At 45.3% G+C, this 15,517-nt stretch overlaps 1 protein-coding gene across 2 annotated transcripts in view; it reads right to left on the minus strand.

Annotated features, from left to right (window-relative positions):
• The window catches only part of SHISA6 (shisa family member 6), a 264,872-nt gene that overhangs the window by 23,525 nt on the left and 225,830 nt on the right, over positions 1-15,517 (minus strand). The window contains exon 5 of one of the 2 annotated variants that reach the window (XM_075111243.1): positions 3,378-3,440. The exons of the other annotated variant lie outside the window; for it this stretch is intronic. Within the exon in view, the coding sequence (XP_074967344.1) occupies positions 3,378-3,440 (63 nt within the window). The remainder of the gene's footprint in view (positions 1-3,377; positions 3,441-15,517) is intronic. 2 annotated transcript variants of the gene reach the window in all.

Genomic DNA, 15,517 nt, shown 5'->3' on the forward strand with positions numbered 1-15,517 from the left:
CTTTCATCCCTCCTTCATGAGGAGATTTCTTGCAGGGCCCTGGGCCCCAAGTCTGGCACAGCTGGGTCGTGGAAGGCCTCTGCTGCTCAGTCCCAACATTGCATGAGTTTGGAGACTCATTGTAACAGGAATTATAGGAGAAGGTAAGAAACCTGTGAAGTTCCTACGGCGGTAGGAGGTGGGAGAGAGGTCACCAGCACGCAGCAGCTGAGTTCTCATCCTGACAGGTATTCCAGTTTGCAACAGCTCGTGCTTCCCTTCGCATATACCAGCTCAGGTGCATCTTTGCTGGTGAGGCAGCCCTTGGGGAGGCTGTGGGGAGTTCCTTCAGGCACGGGAGGGATTTCTGTCTGTTCAGGCTGAAGTCTTGCTTGTTTGGTGACAAGTCACCTACAACCGCTGCCCTGCTTGCTGTATGCTGGTAGCCTGAAAACCTTTCTCTGCTTGTTTTACTTCAGTTAAGAGTGAACTGAACTCATGCCATGTGAAACACAGGGCACGTCTTCAGCCTCACACTGGCTTCTTTCCCCTCTTCTGCTCCTTCCAGAGCATGTCATTGCATGGAGGGTGCTAGAGGCAGGCTAAGGGACAGAGCTCATGAGCATGGTGCTCAGACAGACAGCTTGGGTCCACCTACACATTTCCACAATCACACAGCAAATGTACACCATGTCCTACCCAGGAAGGGAATTAAATTAAATCTGTGGTGTTGCTGAAGTGTCTTAGAATTTCAGCAGTAACTACGAATACTTATTTGAAAGGTCAAAATATCTTTTTAGACTGACCAAGCAGTGGCTCACCAGCAACAGCACACATGAATATCATGAACAAAAACATCCACGACCATACAGATAACTTAGGAATAAAATATAACTCTGAGTCATACAGTTATTTGTAGTCAGATCATTCAAGTCACTTTGTACAACCAAACAATTTAGGTACAGCAAATGCAAGAAATGAGTGGAGAAAAAAAGCGAAAGTTTCTGATCCGAGATCATGAGTATATCTGCTTTGATTCTTGTCTCTCAAGTACATAAAAAAGAAAAGCATTTGTTGGGACCAGAGTGAAGTTTTAACTGTTTTAGCACATGTTGTTAACTCGAATTCCTAAATGCAATAGGGACCTGATGATGGACCTACTTTAAAACTTCTGGGCAGAGACACAGGTAATCGGGACTGGTCTGGCTCTGCTGGGGCAGATCTCAGAACCCAGCAGGTACTAGATCTGAAGAACAAGTAGTAAGACTAGAGAGAAGACAATACAATTTCAACCCTATAACTCCATCTTTTTCTTATTTTCTTTTTCTCAGGAAAGTAAAATAGCAAACAAAATAGGTACTCTGAAGAGCATTTGAGGCTGCCAGTTCAGTCTCAGTAAATACTCCTGTGTTACTGACAGGTTTAAAGCTGACATCGTTTGTCTTGTGCTTTTTGGGAGATGGAAAAAAAAAAACACCAATAATGTAGTTTTACAACGGAAAGTAACTTGCAGGCTGAAGAGGTGCCTGACCCACCCTCGAGGAAGGAGAAACACCAAAGGTTATAGGTGACCTTTTCAAGGGCAATTGTTCTCCCACCCTTTTTTGCAGCAAAGCAGCACGGAAATTTCTATTCAAGAGCACAAAACTCACAATATATCAATTCCAGATTAGTTATCAGGATGAAGTTTCAGAATTAGAAACAAATGCCAGAACAAAAAGACTAAAAAATACAGAGCTGCAGAGCTGCAGAAAGTGTACATTACGATGAGGTTTACCCATCGCTTACTGGATCCCCAGCAGAAGGAAGGTTCCAGCTGCAAATGCTGGAGAAATATATCACGTTCAAAGGGCAAAGGGTGAAGGGAAGAACAAGGACAAGACCAAGACAAGGTGCAGCAGAAGAGGGAAGAAAGCAAGGAGGACCTGGGTGTTCATTCATAGGCTGGACTGACTGCACAGAGCCAGGGGAACCACTGATTTGGGTGGCAGTGATTGGTCTGGATTTGATGGAGCCAGGAAACTGCAGGTGGTTTGACTTTGTGGTCCGTGATTGCTACGGTGCAGGAAGGGTCATGCTGTCCACACTCAACAGCTAATCTGCAGCCAAGGAAATAAAAAAGGAGGGAGCTTGGGCAGAGGAGGCAGGAGGGTTGGAGGGACAGGGCTGAGCAGACAGGGACAGGGTTTCTGGCCATGGAGGAAGTGAAGAAGCATCTCCAGGGTGGGATGTGATGGGGAAAACAAAGGAGAAAACAAAGGAGTATCTTTGAACAACATCTGAACTCTTGAAACTGGCTAAACGATGACATGGGGCATCCCCAAGTTTATCATGTCAAGAGGGCTGTATAGGGTGGTGCTGATAAACGTGCTGAACCACATGCAGAAGTAGACAAATGAAAATCGTGTTTTTTTCAGAGCTCAGCAAGAACACAGTCAGAAGGGGCGTTAACGCATGTGAAGCTGTTTGAGTACAAAGACCAGACCCAGGGAAGCTTTGGAGCAACTCTGGAAGGGCTACGTTCACCCTTTAGAGGGATGGCCAGACAGTTTGTGTGGTGGTGATGGGCTGCCCCAGACATCTCCTGAGGTGTCACTCAGAAGGTTATGGGGATAGGTCAGCGCTGGTCTACCCTGTGGTAGAGACGTGAAAGGTGCTCTGGGTTTCATATGTTCTTGGGGTCCCAGAAATGTCATGTTTCCACAATAAAATAAAGGTGATTTGGAAGGCTGTGAGGGCCGACCACTGGAACTGGTTTAGAAAGAGGCAAATCTGTTTATGAAAGTGGGAAAGGGGAGTCCTCAACCTCTTAATGGTCTTTACCTATCCTGCATACTAGAAAGTAGAGGGGCATTGGGCAGTGAATGAGGGGCTTCAGTAGGTTCTCCCAACCAGACCCATGCAAGTATGGGCTGGACAGCTTGGATATAACTGTGAACCCAAACTCCAGCCACATATTGTTATGCCAAAATCATGTCAGCTTAGTAGCCCTTGCCCCACATTCCCTGTCCTTCTAACCTATCTTAGAAATACACACAAGCAGCATTACAAGTTGAGTGGCTTGGCTGACAAGATGGACTTTTCTTTGGTTATCATTTTTACTACTTTGGCCGGTTAAATCTGGCAGCACCTTGCTGAAGTGGAAGGGAGAAAGGAGCAATCAGACATGGGGAAACACAAGGTTTGTAGGAAAAATTATAAAAGACTGGGCCATATTTCATCTTGCATACTATTTAAAAATATGGTCCTATGTTTAATGTTAATGGAAACCATCATTCATGCATCATCGCCATAAGAACATTTCTATTAACATTAAACATACTTTGATACCAGTAAATGCTACTGGCTGGCAGAGGAAAGTTACAACATGTGTAATTTTGCTCTTTGTTGTCTCTTACCATGTGTAGGTGTCTGGGTGGCACTGTTTAGTATCAGGTGATTATAATTTTGTTCTTGGTCATCTGAAATTCACAGAAAAAAAAAAAATCCCTTTAAGAAACAGCTTAGCATCCCCACTGATCTGCAGATGATAATTACAACTCACAGTATTCACAGGAAATCTCAGCATGATTAAAGAAAGGAGACGAAAATGCTTAAGAAAGCAGAAGATTCTGTTATGTAGTTCACTTAAAATTCCAGATGCAGGAAGAACACGATAATGGGAAACTGTTCCCCTTCTGCTGAGCCTGCAAATTAGAGTTATCTGCGAAGGTAAGGAGCATGTCCAGACAGGAACAAAGCACAACCCATGTACTGATATCATGGTGTGTTCCTGGGAGCTGCCGGAACACTGCAACCCCTACTCCACTGCTCCACCTCCATCCGGCATGGAGATCTTCAGGAAGTTAACTACATGAAAACCAGACTCTCCCACTGTGACTGCAATGACAAAAATGTCCTGTGTGAGTGCAGGAGATGATCAGGTAAGTGGCTTCAAAAACGCAGGGGGTAGAGTTAAAGAGCTGCACGTGGACTGTAGATCTCCCTCCCCTAAGAAGTGAGAATCCCGTAAGATCTGATGCATTTGGTATTAAATGCACCATGCTGCAAAGTAGGAGGAACAATCAATGGCAGAACAGCTGCTACCATTGTGGTTAGTAACTATCCTTTGGGTTGAAAAACAACTTTCTCTCCTTCTCACTGTAATAAAACCATTAGATAAGTGACTGCTGATAAACTTCTGTCATCTTTAGTTTCCAGACAAGCCTTCAGTAAGGAATGAATTCTTTGTCCTGATCTTTACAAGCCATTATAGAACTGTAGTAATGTAGAGTGAGAAGAGATCTCAAGGAATCTTCTTGCATCTCATGCTCTCCCAGGGCAGAATGGGCTAGGCTGATGTCTAGTCTGCTATCCTTAAAAACCTGTCATTGGTATTTCACTTTCTCCCCAGAAGATCTGCTTCATTAGGCTTTTCTTACTGCTTTTCAGGCCAATTGTTTCTTTCCTGTCTACTAGGGACATGGAGAGAATTCCCCTTATTTCTGCAATAGCTCTTCACAACAAAGCTGTTACTATGTGTTCCCTTAACTTTATTCTTCAAGCTAAACAATGCCATTTCCATTATGTTTCTCTATACAACTTGCTTTGCCTTTGGTTATTGTCAATCTATCACCCCGTGCTCTCTCTGATTGACCTAGATCCTTCTCAGGTCTGGAATACAGTGTGGGACACGTTTCTGAAAAGAAACCTTACCAGTACAGAGTAGAGTGGCTGGATTTTCCCCAGTCATCTACTCTTCACACAAACTTGCATGATATTTTTCTTTTCCTCATTCATGTAAAGTTTGTGGTCCTCTGTGATTCCTTATTGCTTTTGCAAAGAACTGTTTCCTGTCTAATTGTTCTTCAACATAGACAAGGCTTTTTAGTATTCCTGTTTCAGTCCAATGTGCAGCCTTTCTTTTCATTTAATCAATTTATTTTCAGTCTATTTCTCCAATTTGTCAGGAATTTTAAAAATTCTAATCCCATCCTCTAACAGACTCATGGTCATCCAAGCTTCATATCATCTGCAAATTTAATAAGCAAATTCCCCTTCCACAAATAACAAAAAGACTAAATGCAGAACCACATCACTTCATCCTTCTAGTTACCTTTTATGGTTAGCCAGCCAGTATGGCATCTGCCCTATAGAAGTTCATTAAGAACATGCTTCTCAAATTAGTTTCACATTACTTTCAAAAAAAACTGCTGAAAATCTTGCTAAGGTTGTGATCCTTAATGTAAGCCATTTATCCCCATCCGCAAAACACAGTAAAAAAGTAAAAATAAGATTAGATTGACATGATTTGTTTCTGAGAAGTCCATGTTGCTGCTACTTTATCTCACAGAAACTCATCTCCCTGCACAGCATGCTGAATGTCTGTGTACAGCCAGGATTGAAGTCAGAGGTTATTTATTTGGATGACAACAGACTGAAAACTTCAGTTTACTTACTTCTCCATCTAGAAAATAGGCACTCATTATATACATAGGCAGCTGAAAATAGAGAAACTATATTAGCCTGGCTACCAGTATGTGATGAGAAAACCTTGAAAGTAGACCAGGTTCATGCAGGCACCTAAAGTGCACTTGAATAAGTGGCTTACAGGTCACCTAAGGTAGAATTTTCCTTTGGATCCTCCACCGCCGGTCACTTCTAGCAAGCAAAGCCCTGCAGTAACTGCTTTTGTGACTTTACTTCAGTTTCTGTTCCTCCAGATAGTCTAATTTCACTTTAATGTGAAAACTGGACAGGAGGATGGGTGGAACAAATAAAATAAGGGATATTTCTGTAACCTCTGTAACTGTCCAGAGGGATTTTTGGGAGATATGGTATCAGATGGGACACTTTTAACCTACTTTCCAGCAAGCATGATACAGAATCCTGCTCACTAATTTCTGCACTAGGTTTTAACTGTTTCTAGAGTTCAGACAGACCTTTTCAGTAGCACGATTGTAAAAGACAGTATGTGATGGAAAGTCTGATACTTGCCTAGAACAAATGACTGCAGTATTTTTAGTCTTCATTACCAAAATCCACAATATACTTTAGGTCTTAACTGTATCATCTGGCTTAAACCCCTGTTAGATCTTTCATATTTTTTGGGGCGACTAAGAAAACAATTTATTACTAGAAAACTCTCCCACATGTAGATATTTCTAGATCATGAGGCTTGTCAATCATCAACTTGATTATTCTCTTAGATAATCTAAATATTCCATGCTTCTGAAAAGCTGTGGGGCTAAGGTGTGGGCTGGCATGTATAGACTTAATCAGATTCAGTTCATGAAACTGTCAAGCAGAAATGTGTCTTAAATATTACTGTTAGACTGGTGTTTACCACTTATAGCCAGCAACAGGGCTGCTGGGACTGCCGGACAGCTTTGGGGCAGTCTCTTCTGTGCAGAATTCTTAGGGTTTTCGTTGCAGAGGCAGCTGTTTTGTACAGCGTACATTAGGGGTGTCTGTGTCCTGAGAACAACAGTTTCTCTCTTACAGCTGGTTTTCTGCTATCAAGGTCATAAAATCACAGAACCACTGAGGCTGCAGGCACCTCTGGAGATCCAGTCCAACCTCCTGCTCAAAGCAGGGTCAGCTAGGCCGTGCTGCCCAGGACCATGTTCATTAGGGTTTTGAATATTTCCAAAGATGGAGACTCCTCACTGCAAATCCTCTTCCAGTGTTCAACAGTCCTTACAGTAAGAAAATTTTTTCTTATGTTTAAGTGGAATTGTCTGTATTACAGTTTGACTTATTGCCTCTTGCCCTGTCACTGGGCACCACTGAGAAGAGCCTGGCTCTATCTTTACTTCCCCAGCAGTTATTTACATACATTGACAAGATCCCCAAGCCTTCTCTTCTCTAGGCTGAAAAGACCCAGCTCTCAGCCTCTCCCATTACAACAGATGTTCCAGTCCCTTAAACGTCTTCCTGGCCCTTTGCTGGACCCATTCTTGTTTGTCTGTGTCTCTCCTGAACTGGGGAGCCCATCACTGGTCCCAGTACTACAGATGTTTCTCACCAGTACTGAGCAGAGGGGAAAGGATCACCTCCCTTGACCGGCTGGCTACACTCCAAATGCAGACCAGGGTGCTAGTGGCCGTCTTTGCCACAAGGGCGCATTGCTAGCTTGTGTTCAACTTGTTGTCCATCACGTATTTTATTGGTTATTTTACCCACCATTTATTACCTTGTATATAAGTTATTAAATCTATTTTTGGAAGTTGCAAACTAGGTAGTGAGTAATGAGCCTGTTGTATTTTCTGATGACCTGTCCTTGACATTTGCAGCTGATAAGTTCACCGAGCATGACTGAATTGCTATACAGCCACTTCTCTCCTGAAAACCTTAGAAAGTGAGGTATTTCCCCAGTAGTTTCCATCCTTCCACATGCTGTGTATAGTAGCCTGTGGTTCTTATGCTGGTCCCTCTGGGTTTCAGCCAGGTGTAGGACTGCAGTCATGCAGGGTAGCTAAGGACAGCAAGAACTTCCAGCCTGGCTACAGCAAAGCTAATTTACAAATCACATCACAGAAAACATCCAAACATCCAAACTCTTTGTCCTCAGCTAATGTTGCTTACACACTGCAGGAGCTGACAGATAAAAGGTTACACAGAGATCAAGACGTGTGTGTTGGTGTGTGTGTGTGTGTGTGAGAAATGCAAGCATTTAAAGCAGCAGCAGACATAACTTGAACACATTAATTTTTTTCAGAGGGAAATAACAGAGGTTTTTCTCTCCTGAAGACACAGAGTACTCCAATGCAGTCACTTACTCTCACAACCTCGCTCCTGAGGACAGTTACACCTGCATGTAGATGAATAGGAACTATCATCTTCTGATTCTGAGAAGCTTTCCTTCTCACCCCTAATATTTTTTCTTTCTCTTTCCCCTTCCCTTCCCTCCCCTTCCCTTTTTTCCCCTCTAACCAATTCAGGTGTTTTGAGGCTACTGCTTAAGAAATGGCATCCAAAATTGTTAGACCCTGAATTATTGGCATTTTCATGTGGCAGAGCTAATCAGGCATCTGAATGCAGCACCGGGCTTCATTTGCCACTTTTGTAGCCTATTGTAAACAATTTCTAAGCAACAAAACGATGGCTGAGCCTTCCTGCTCCTCTTCAGGTTTAACAAGATAATGCTGCTAATTGTGAAGTGCCAGTTAGGCAGAAGCATATCTATTGTAGAGACAAGGATCTGAGTTCAAAGCTATTTACTAGGAAACTCCATTAGGGAAATAAAGGATGCATAGTGCTCTGAATTGCCAGACCACAATATGAAATTTCTAAGCACAGCTGGAGGAGTGATCAGATACAATAAACAGCAGAAATAATGAGACATTTCACTGGCAGAAAGGAAACCAGTGCTCCCAGCCCCTTTGCAGTCCGGGAGGAGACATGTGGATAGGCAGGGCTTTTAAGGGCTTCAGTTTTTTCTCAGAAGAAAGTGGGTTCCCATAGTAAGGACAGAACAAAATGCTGCTTCCCACACGATTATACCTGTGGTCTGTATGTGAATTCAGTAACCGCTGCTCTGGGAAATGCAACTTTTCACCCAGATGGGGAAGGGGAGCTTGTGATGGGATGCGTTTATGAAAGGAGATGGGAAGATGCTCTTGGAGGGGATGAGATACTGGAGGGAGGAAAAGAAGTCTGTAAGAACTGGGAAAAGCTAAGGGACAAGTTTCTGCCTAGATGGCCTTGCTGCCATGCTGAGGCGGCCCTTCTGCTGCAGCTACCAACCTGTGTACGCACTCCAGAAGCACTCAGTGCAGGATTTGATCCACCAGTAAATACCTGCATCAGCTTACAGTCCAGTGAAACCAGCCCAATGTCGGCTGCAGCTGACAGGAGCAGGACAGCCCCATCTCCTGCCCTGACCATGTCTCTGCAGGACAGCCTGTACAGCTGCCCTTGCAAACCCTGGGAAAATGCCCCAGCTGACCATGGAACATGGACAGTACGCTCAGCCAGTGCGGTCCCCAACCAGGCTGCCCACCCTGCACCCCCACGGCCACCAGTGACAGCACCCACAGGCCCTAACACCCTACTTCTGCTGGTGGCAATGATATCTTGGACCCTGAAAAAGGGAAATCTTCTTCCAAGGTCAGCACCAAGGGAAGCAAATGAGCCTGTGCACCACTGCTGAATCCTCGCTGTCTCTCCTCCCTATCACTTCCTCAATACCACAGGATCCCAGAGTGGTGGGGGCTGGAAGGGCCCTCTGGAGCTCATCCCGTCCCACCCCCCTGCATGAGCAGGCACCCCCAGAGCAGGGGGCACAGGGCCGCGTCCAGGCGGGGGGTGAATGTCTCCAGGGAAGGGACCCCACAGCCTCGCTGGGCAGCCTGTGCCCCTGCTCTGGCACCCGCACAGGGAAGGGGTTTGTCCTCATGTTCAGGTGGAACTTCCCGTGTTCCAGCTTGTGCCCGTTGCCCCTTGGCCTGGCGTTGGGCACCACTGAAAAGAGTCCGGCCCCATCCTCTTGACCTTTCAGATATTTATAAGCACTGACGAAATCCCCCCTCAGGCTTCTCTTCTCCAGGCTGAACAAACCCAGGTCTCTCAGCCTTTCCTCACAAGGGAGATGCTCCAGCCGCCTGGTCATCTTGGCAGCTCATTTCTCCACGCCTCTCCATAGCGGCGATGCTCAGACGGGCAGGCAGCCCAGCATGGTCAGACCAGGTGTCTCCTGCAGGAAGAGGTGGTTTCCGCTGTGCCTGGAGTCAGGGCTCAGGCAGCTGTGTGAGAGGGGTTCAGGTGATCTAAACTTCCCCAAGAGCCTCTCTTCTTGCTGTCCCCAGCCTGTGTTTGAAGATGGAGAGGAGGGATCCCTCTAATTTCACTTACAGTGCATGTGCACTTTTGAAAAGACTTAGTCTAGTGTCAGCCACGGCATCTAACAATTGATTTCAAGATGCTTAAGCATCTTTTCCACAGAGGATGATAAAACATGGAGTTATGGTTTTCATAGTGAATATGGAGAGTACTTTATAGTCCTGCAGTAGCTGAGCGACTGGCAGTGGGGGAACACGATCTCCCTCAGATGTCTGAGGGCAACGGCCCAGAGCAAGTCAGTATCTGACCTGTGGGACCTGAAAGCACCCCTGATGGGCTACTGAAATCAGAGTGAATGGGTTAGCTCCAGGGGTGGGACACTGCTGGACAGCCCTTCATCCCCTTCATAGAAGTGCGTCTCCTCATCTGCTAATCTCAGCATTGAAAGGAGCTCTTCTTTGGGCACCACAGGACATTAAGGATATAAAGCTATTAGGCAGTGTCCAGAGAAGAGCCACAAAGTCAGTGAAGGGTTTAGAGGGGAAACCGTACGAGGAGCGGCTGAAGTCCCTTGGGTTGTTCAGCTGGAGCAGAGGAGGCCGAGGGCAGCCTCATGGCGCTCTGCAGCTCCCTCCCGAGGGGAGGAGGAGGGGCAGGGCTGGTCTCTGCTCTCTGGTGACCAACGCCGGGCCCCGAGGGAATGGCAGGGAGATGTGCCAGGGGAGGGTGAGGCTGGGCATTAGGGAAAGGCTCTTCCCCCCGAGGGTGGTGGAGCCCTGGCACAGGCTCCCCAGGGAGGCATCACAGCACCAGCCTGGCGATATTCCAGAAGCACTTGGACAAGGCCCTCAGAGACACGGTGTGAATTTGGGGTGTCCTGTGCAGGGACAGGACCTGGGCTCGATGGTCCCTGTGGGTCCCCTCCAGCTCAGGGCATTCTGTGATTCTATGATTCTTCCTGTGGTCAGGACTAACAGCTCTCATTTGCAGCATAAATCACTGACCGAACTGTCTGTCTCAAGGTGCAAAACCCCAGGTAACTGATGAAGAAAACTTTAAATAACCCAAAGAGTTCCTCTTGCACTTCTTATCCAGGAGATCCTCTTAAGAAACAATCTTTTTTGTAAGGACTTAACCTTTTCCTTAAGTACTTGGTTTTACCCTTCTCTAGGGTATATTTTCTCAGTCTCAGAGATTTTGTATGTGCTCATTGTTAACAAAACACCCTAAATTTATTGTGTTCTATAATGGAAAAAATAGCAAGTGTCAGAAAAGAAAATACTGTATTTTCCTGCCTATCTTTCCTTATAAAAACTGCAAAACAAGGATATTTTTAATGTATGCCGACTATATTTCAGATATATAATAGTTCTGACAGTCATGCAATATTTTGCGTTAGCTTTACAGTATTTATTAAAGTGCTGGGAACTGCTCTGAAATCGATAGTCCACAGGACAAAAGAAATACAGGAGCAATCAGCCTATGAAACAGAATTCCTTGCCTTTGGCCGCTCTGGTCTTTTCAGCAGCCTCAGCATTTGCCTACTTTCAACCTTATTCCCCAGCTGAGATTTTCAGAGAAGGTTGTAACAAGCAGTTTAGTTTTCTGATGACAAGATAACTGTTTGGCATCTGCACTAATGAAGAGAAAATCCCTTTCAAGGGCTAATCTTCCAGAATACTTCAGTACGACAAAAGACTTCAGGCTTTAGGAGCTGAAAGAAATGCAGACCCCAAAGGCAAGGAGGAAAGCAGACCAAAAACTGATGATGAGAATGTAAATACTTTCAGCATAAAGCTACCCATTTCTCATCTGCCTGCCCCCCTCTGGCATTTTCGAGTCACAATTTGGAGTCAAGAGAGGAGCCCTTGAGCAAACATCCTTTAACCGCCGTTAGGCTGGTCAAGCAGAGCTGAGCAGGGCGCCTGGGCGAGGGGAGGAGACATCAACGCTTCGTTATACAAAGCCTTTTCCCATTAGTCTAGGTTAGACGGAGAAGGTGGCTCCCAGCACTGGGGGCCACCCCAGGGAACTGGGGAGGCCAAACCCATGGTCCCCTCCTCATGGAAGTCTGCCCAGCCAGTCCTCTACAGTGCCTTATCAGAGGTGATGAGCATATGAATACTTAGCCTAATAGATCATTAAGTCCCAGATGTCTTTCATGTACATTAGCCAATAACCAATTACCTTATACTTTTATGCCATGAATATCGTGCTTGCAGAGTGATTCTGCACCTGGCTAATGATATCCAAACAAACTGACCCCTAAAAAAGGGGCTGTAACAAGGAGCATATAGGACAAACCCAAAAATTAAACTACTAGTGAAGTCAGCATGTCGGTCATTAAAGGGGTTGGAAATGCTAGATTAAAGGCTGTCCCCAAGCCCTAATTTGATATTCATTATGTCAGGTTTTTGTTCTGCCATTCCAGCCTATTTTTCAACTGTAATCCTGTGACTCATTCATTGAACAGGATGCTAGGGGAATAAGGCAGCTATTCAAGAGTTATTTTAATCCTCATTAAGCGGTGAATGGCCCTGTTCTTTAGTATCCCACACCATCCAAATCCTGCACTGATTATGGAACTGTTATTTTCCATGCAGGCTTTCCTCTATCACTCATCTAAGCCTCACAAGCAGCTTCTAGACTCCCATTGCAGGTAGGGTGGGGTCTGTCAAACCCAGGTTTAAGCTGAGCCAGAGAGCAATTGTACTTGCATCTACAAGGTTTTATTACTTTTGAGGAACAGCCATGGAACACTCAGGTCAGACTTTTCAGATTATAGGGGGATTTTTAATAGGATTTTGCAAGCATAAATCAGATGCTAATTAATCATACCGCTTTTGTGGGGAAGGTAAGGCAGGTGCAACTGGTCCTGGTTTACACGTGGGGAAAGTGATGAAGGCAGGTGGAATCACTCCCTGTGGCCGCGCAGTAACATGAGGAGGGCTGGAAAGGCTCCCCCCAGCCCCGTTCAGCCCAAGGCTTGTTACTGTCCGTCACAACCCTGCTGGCCACAGCAGCCAGAGCACACTCTGTCTGATTATGGCTGTGGCAGCTCGCTGGAGCCCAATATTTTTGGAAAGAGTGTTGTGGGTGTTTGAAACGTAAGGAACAAGAAACCAAAGTGACTTTGAAAGTCTCTAATGGACTCAGCTTCCTCCAGGCCTTTTCCATGAGGCAGACCCTGCTGGTTCACCCACATCAGCAGAGCCTCCCGGGAGTGCCCCAGTATCTTCCGACAGAAGCTCCCCTCCTGCCCGCCCCACCGTGCGCCCTCCTGATCAGCATCACTGAGGGCAGCTGGGGCTGTCACCACGGCACGGTTGCATGGATGGTCCGTGTTTTGCTGGCATAGCAAGGTCAGGCAGGAGGTGTTTCTCACACCTGCAGCTGCTGCAGACTTGTCCGCAGGACATGTGCTGTGGGCTTGGCTGCAGGAACTTCCTGGCAGTGGCAAGAGAGAAGTGTGGTTCACCTGGATGCCCAATGCTTACCCTGCCTGCCTGCTGGCGCGGTAATTGGGTGCCTCGTGCTTCTCACCCCTTGGGACTGCTGCAAGCCTCCTTCACTGTACGGCAGTGACTCACGCCCAGAGCTATGTTGTCCAAGCAGTGCTCAAGGCAGATATTTTATTTGGAAAATATCCATCAAGGAATTAAAAACTGTATGAGTTAACATTTCACAGGAAACTCCAACTCAGTCATTTGCTTCTTTTTGACCTCTTTTTTTTTACAGTTTAAATGGAAGGCTTTCTAAATGGTACATAGTTACAGACAGAGTTTAGTCTATCCAGAAAAGGAAGGACATGGCAGAAACCATTGCTCTGGATGAAGTACTTGCTCTAACTGAGCAAGTTCCTGATGGGAAGCTGTGATGACACTGTTGGGCTTGCTACAAACACGTGACATTTGGCTGCATGTGCTATGTGCATGTAGATGTACATGCAACCTGGTCCTCATGTCAGCAAAGCAGAGCGTGTGTGGGGATGGGGCCATTTCACTTTATCTTTGTGACTTTGCAACAGGCAGGTATGGGCATTGCAGCTGTAACTGCTTCACAGCAGTGGTTATTGTTCATTCATTATTTGAAGGCTATAAAAGATGGAGGCTTAAATGAACTGTTAGAAATCAAGGAGGAGTTGAATGTACAGCTAGAAAATTTTTCTACAGGTAGAAAATACTCAGCTGCAATGGGCACTGAAGTTCTGGGGGTTATATCTGACCCCCTCAGAAAAACAGCACAGTTTACTGAGCTACGCCAAAAACCAGGCAGAAAATAATCCTTCTGCCCCAAACGTCAGAGTAAAAATGGGTAGCATGAGGAGGACTGTCTCGTACAACAGGGCTTCAAGATAGCTCACAAAAATATGTCCCCTCTGCTGAAAGTACATACAAATTCACACGCTCATTCACAGTGGATTCTCTTCCTCCCACACGTGCCTTAGATCCAGCAATGGAACAAGTACCATGTAAGCTGTGCCCGCTCATGGACTCCCTACACACAACCATGTATCTCCTTCACAGTGAATTTCTGTAGATACTCACTCAAAAGCACCCAAGTGCCAAACTGCAAAAGCAAACTGTCTAGAAGAGCTTGGTATGAGGAAAATACAACTTTTGTTTTTGAGCAACTACAGCTAAAAGGTACACCTACAGAAAAACAAAATCACAGGAAGAAAATTTCCCAGTCTTGGCTAAAATATTATTTTAAAAAACAGCAACACTGCCAGGAAGATAAAGGTTACACAGAGCTCCAAATATCTTTCTCCAAGGAAACAGATACCTTTTGAAGCATCTTTGGAAAGGCCGTCTTCTTGATGAAGGAATGTTTTTTCCTCCGTGTAGACAACAGAGTGTGAGGTCTATGAAAAAGGGCAGCTTTTTCCAATGTTACCAGAGCCTTGCTAGACCCACAGCAGGAGGCTCTGGAACAGAGACGTATCCTGCATGGGAATTTCTCAACAGCAACGTCTCTGCTTTTAGAGAGCAACCACTACAATGACTGCCACCCCCCCAGGTGGGAATGCTTGAACTCACTTTTGATCTGGCGTTTAAAATCTCTCCGTAGCATTTCATATTTTGTTTGCTCTGATTTTCTTTGTTTTTAATTTACTTAGCACTGCCCTTTCTGTCGTGTTGCAGAATAGATCAGGGAAAAGAAGTGATGAAATCAATAGAAGAAATCCAGGTGAAGAGAAAGAACAAGGACTTTCTTTCTGGGAGAGAAAGCTCGGCACGGCTGGTGGCAAACCCTGTAGGACAAACTTAGCTGGTGTTGACAGTCAGTGCCTGGGATCCCCTCTGTGTTTGAGAACTTCACACTGACTTTCCAAACACAAAGTAATTAGATAAATAGGGACTGGTTTTCTCAAAAAGCAAACAGCTGAGCCGGCTGCATGACTAACATTAGACAGCAATGCACAAGCAGCATCTGGGGGAGCAGTCCTGGATGCTAACCTTTGGAAACACATTTAAAATACACAGATCACGGTGAAAACATATGGTCAGAATGGAATAAAATGTGCCCTTTAAAGGGCATTTCTGAAGATGAAGTTGATTTTAGAAGATATAAATAGTATGGGTTTCTAAAGCAGGATTAGTTAAATGCCATCTTTAGTGGAACACAGCCAGCTACTGCACATTCAGAGTGGAGACATAATTATGCTAATACCTTTGGAAGAAACGCATGGTCATTTTTAACCCCATGGTATTGGCAGGAAGGAGAGGGAACAGGAACACAAAGTCCTCCTCCTGTTTTTCCCTCTTTCATGGAG

This window comes from Phalacrocorax aristotelis, chromosome 16 (genome assembly GCF_949628215.1).
Source record: "Phalacrocorax aristotelis chromosome 16, bGulAri2.1, whole genome shotgun sequence".
NCBI classification, from domain to species: Eukaryota; Metazoa; Chordata; class Aves; order Suliformes; family Phalacrocoracidae; genus Phalacrocorax; species Phalacrocorax aristotelis.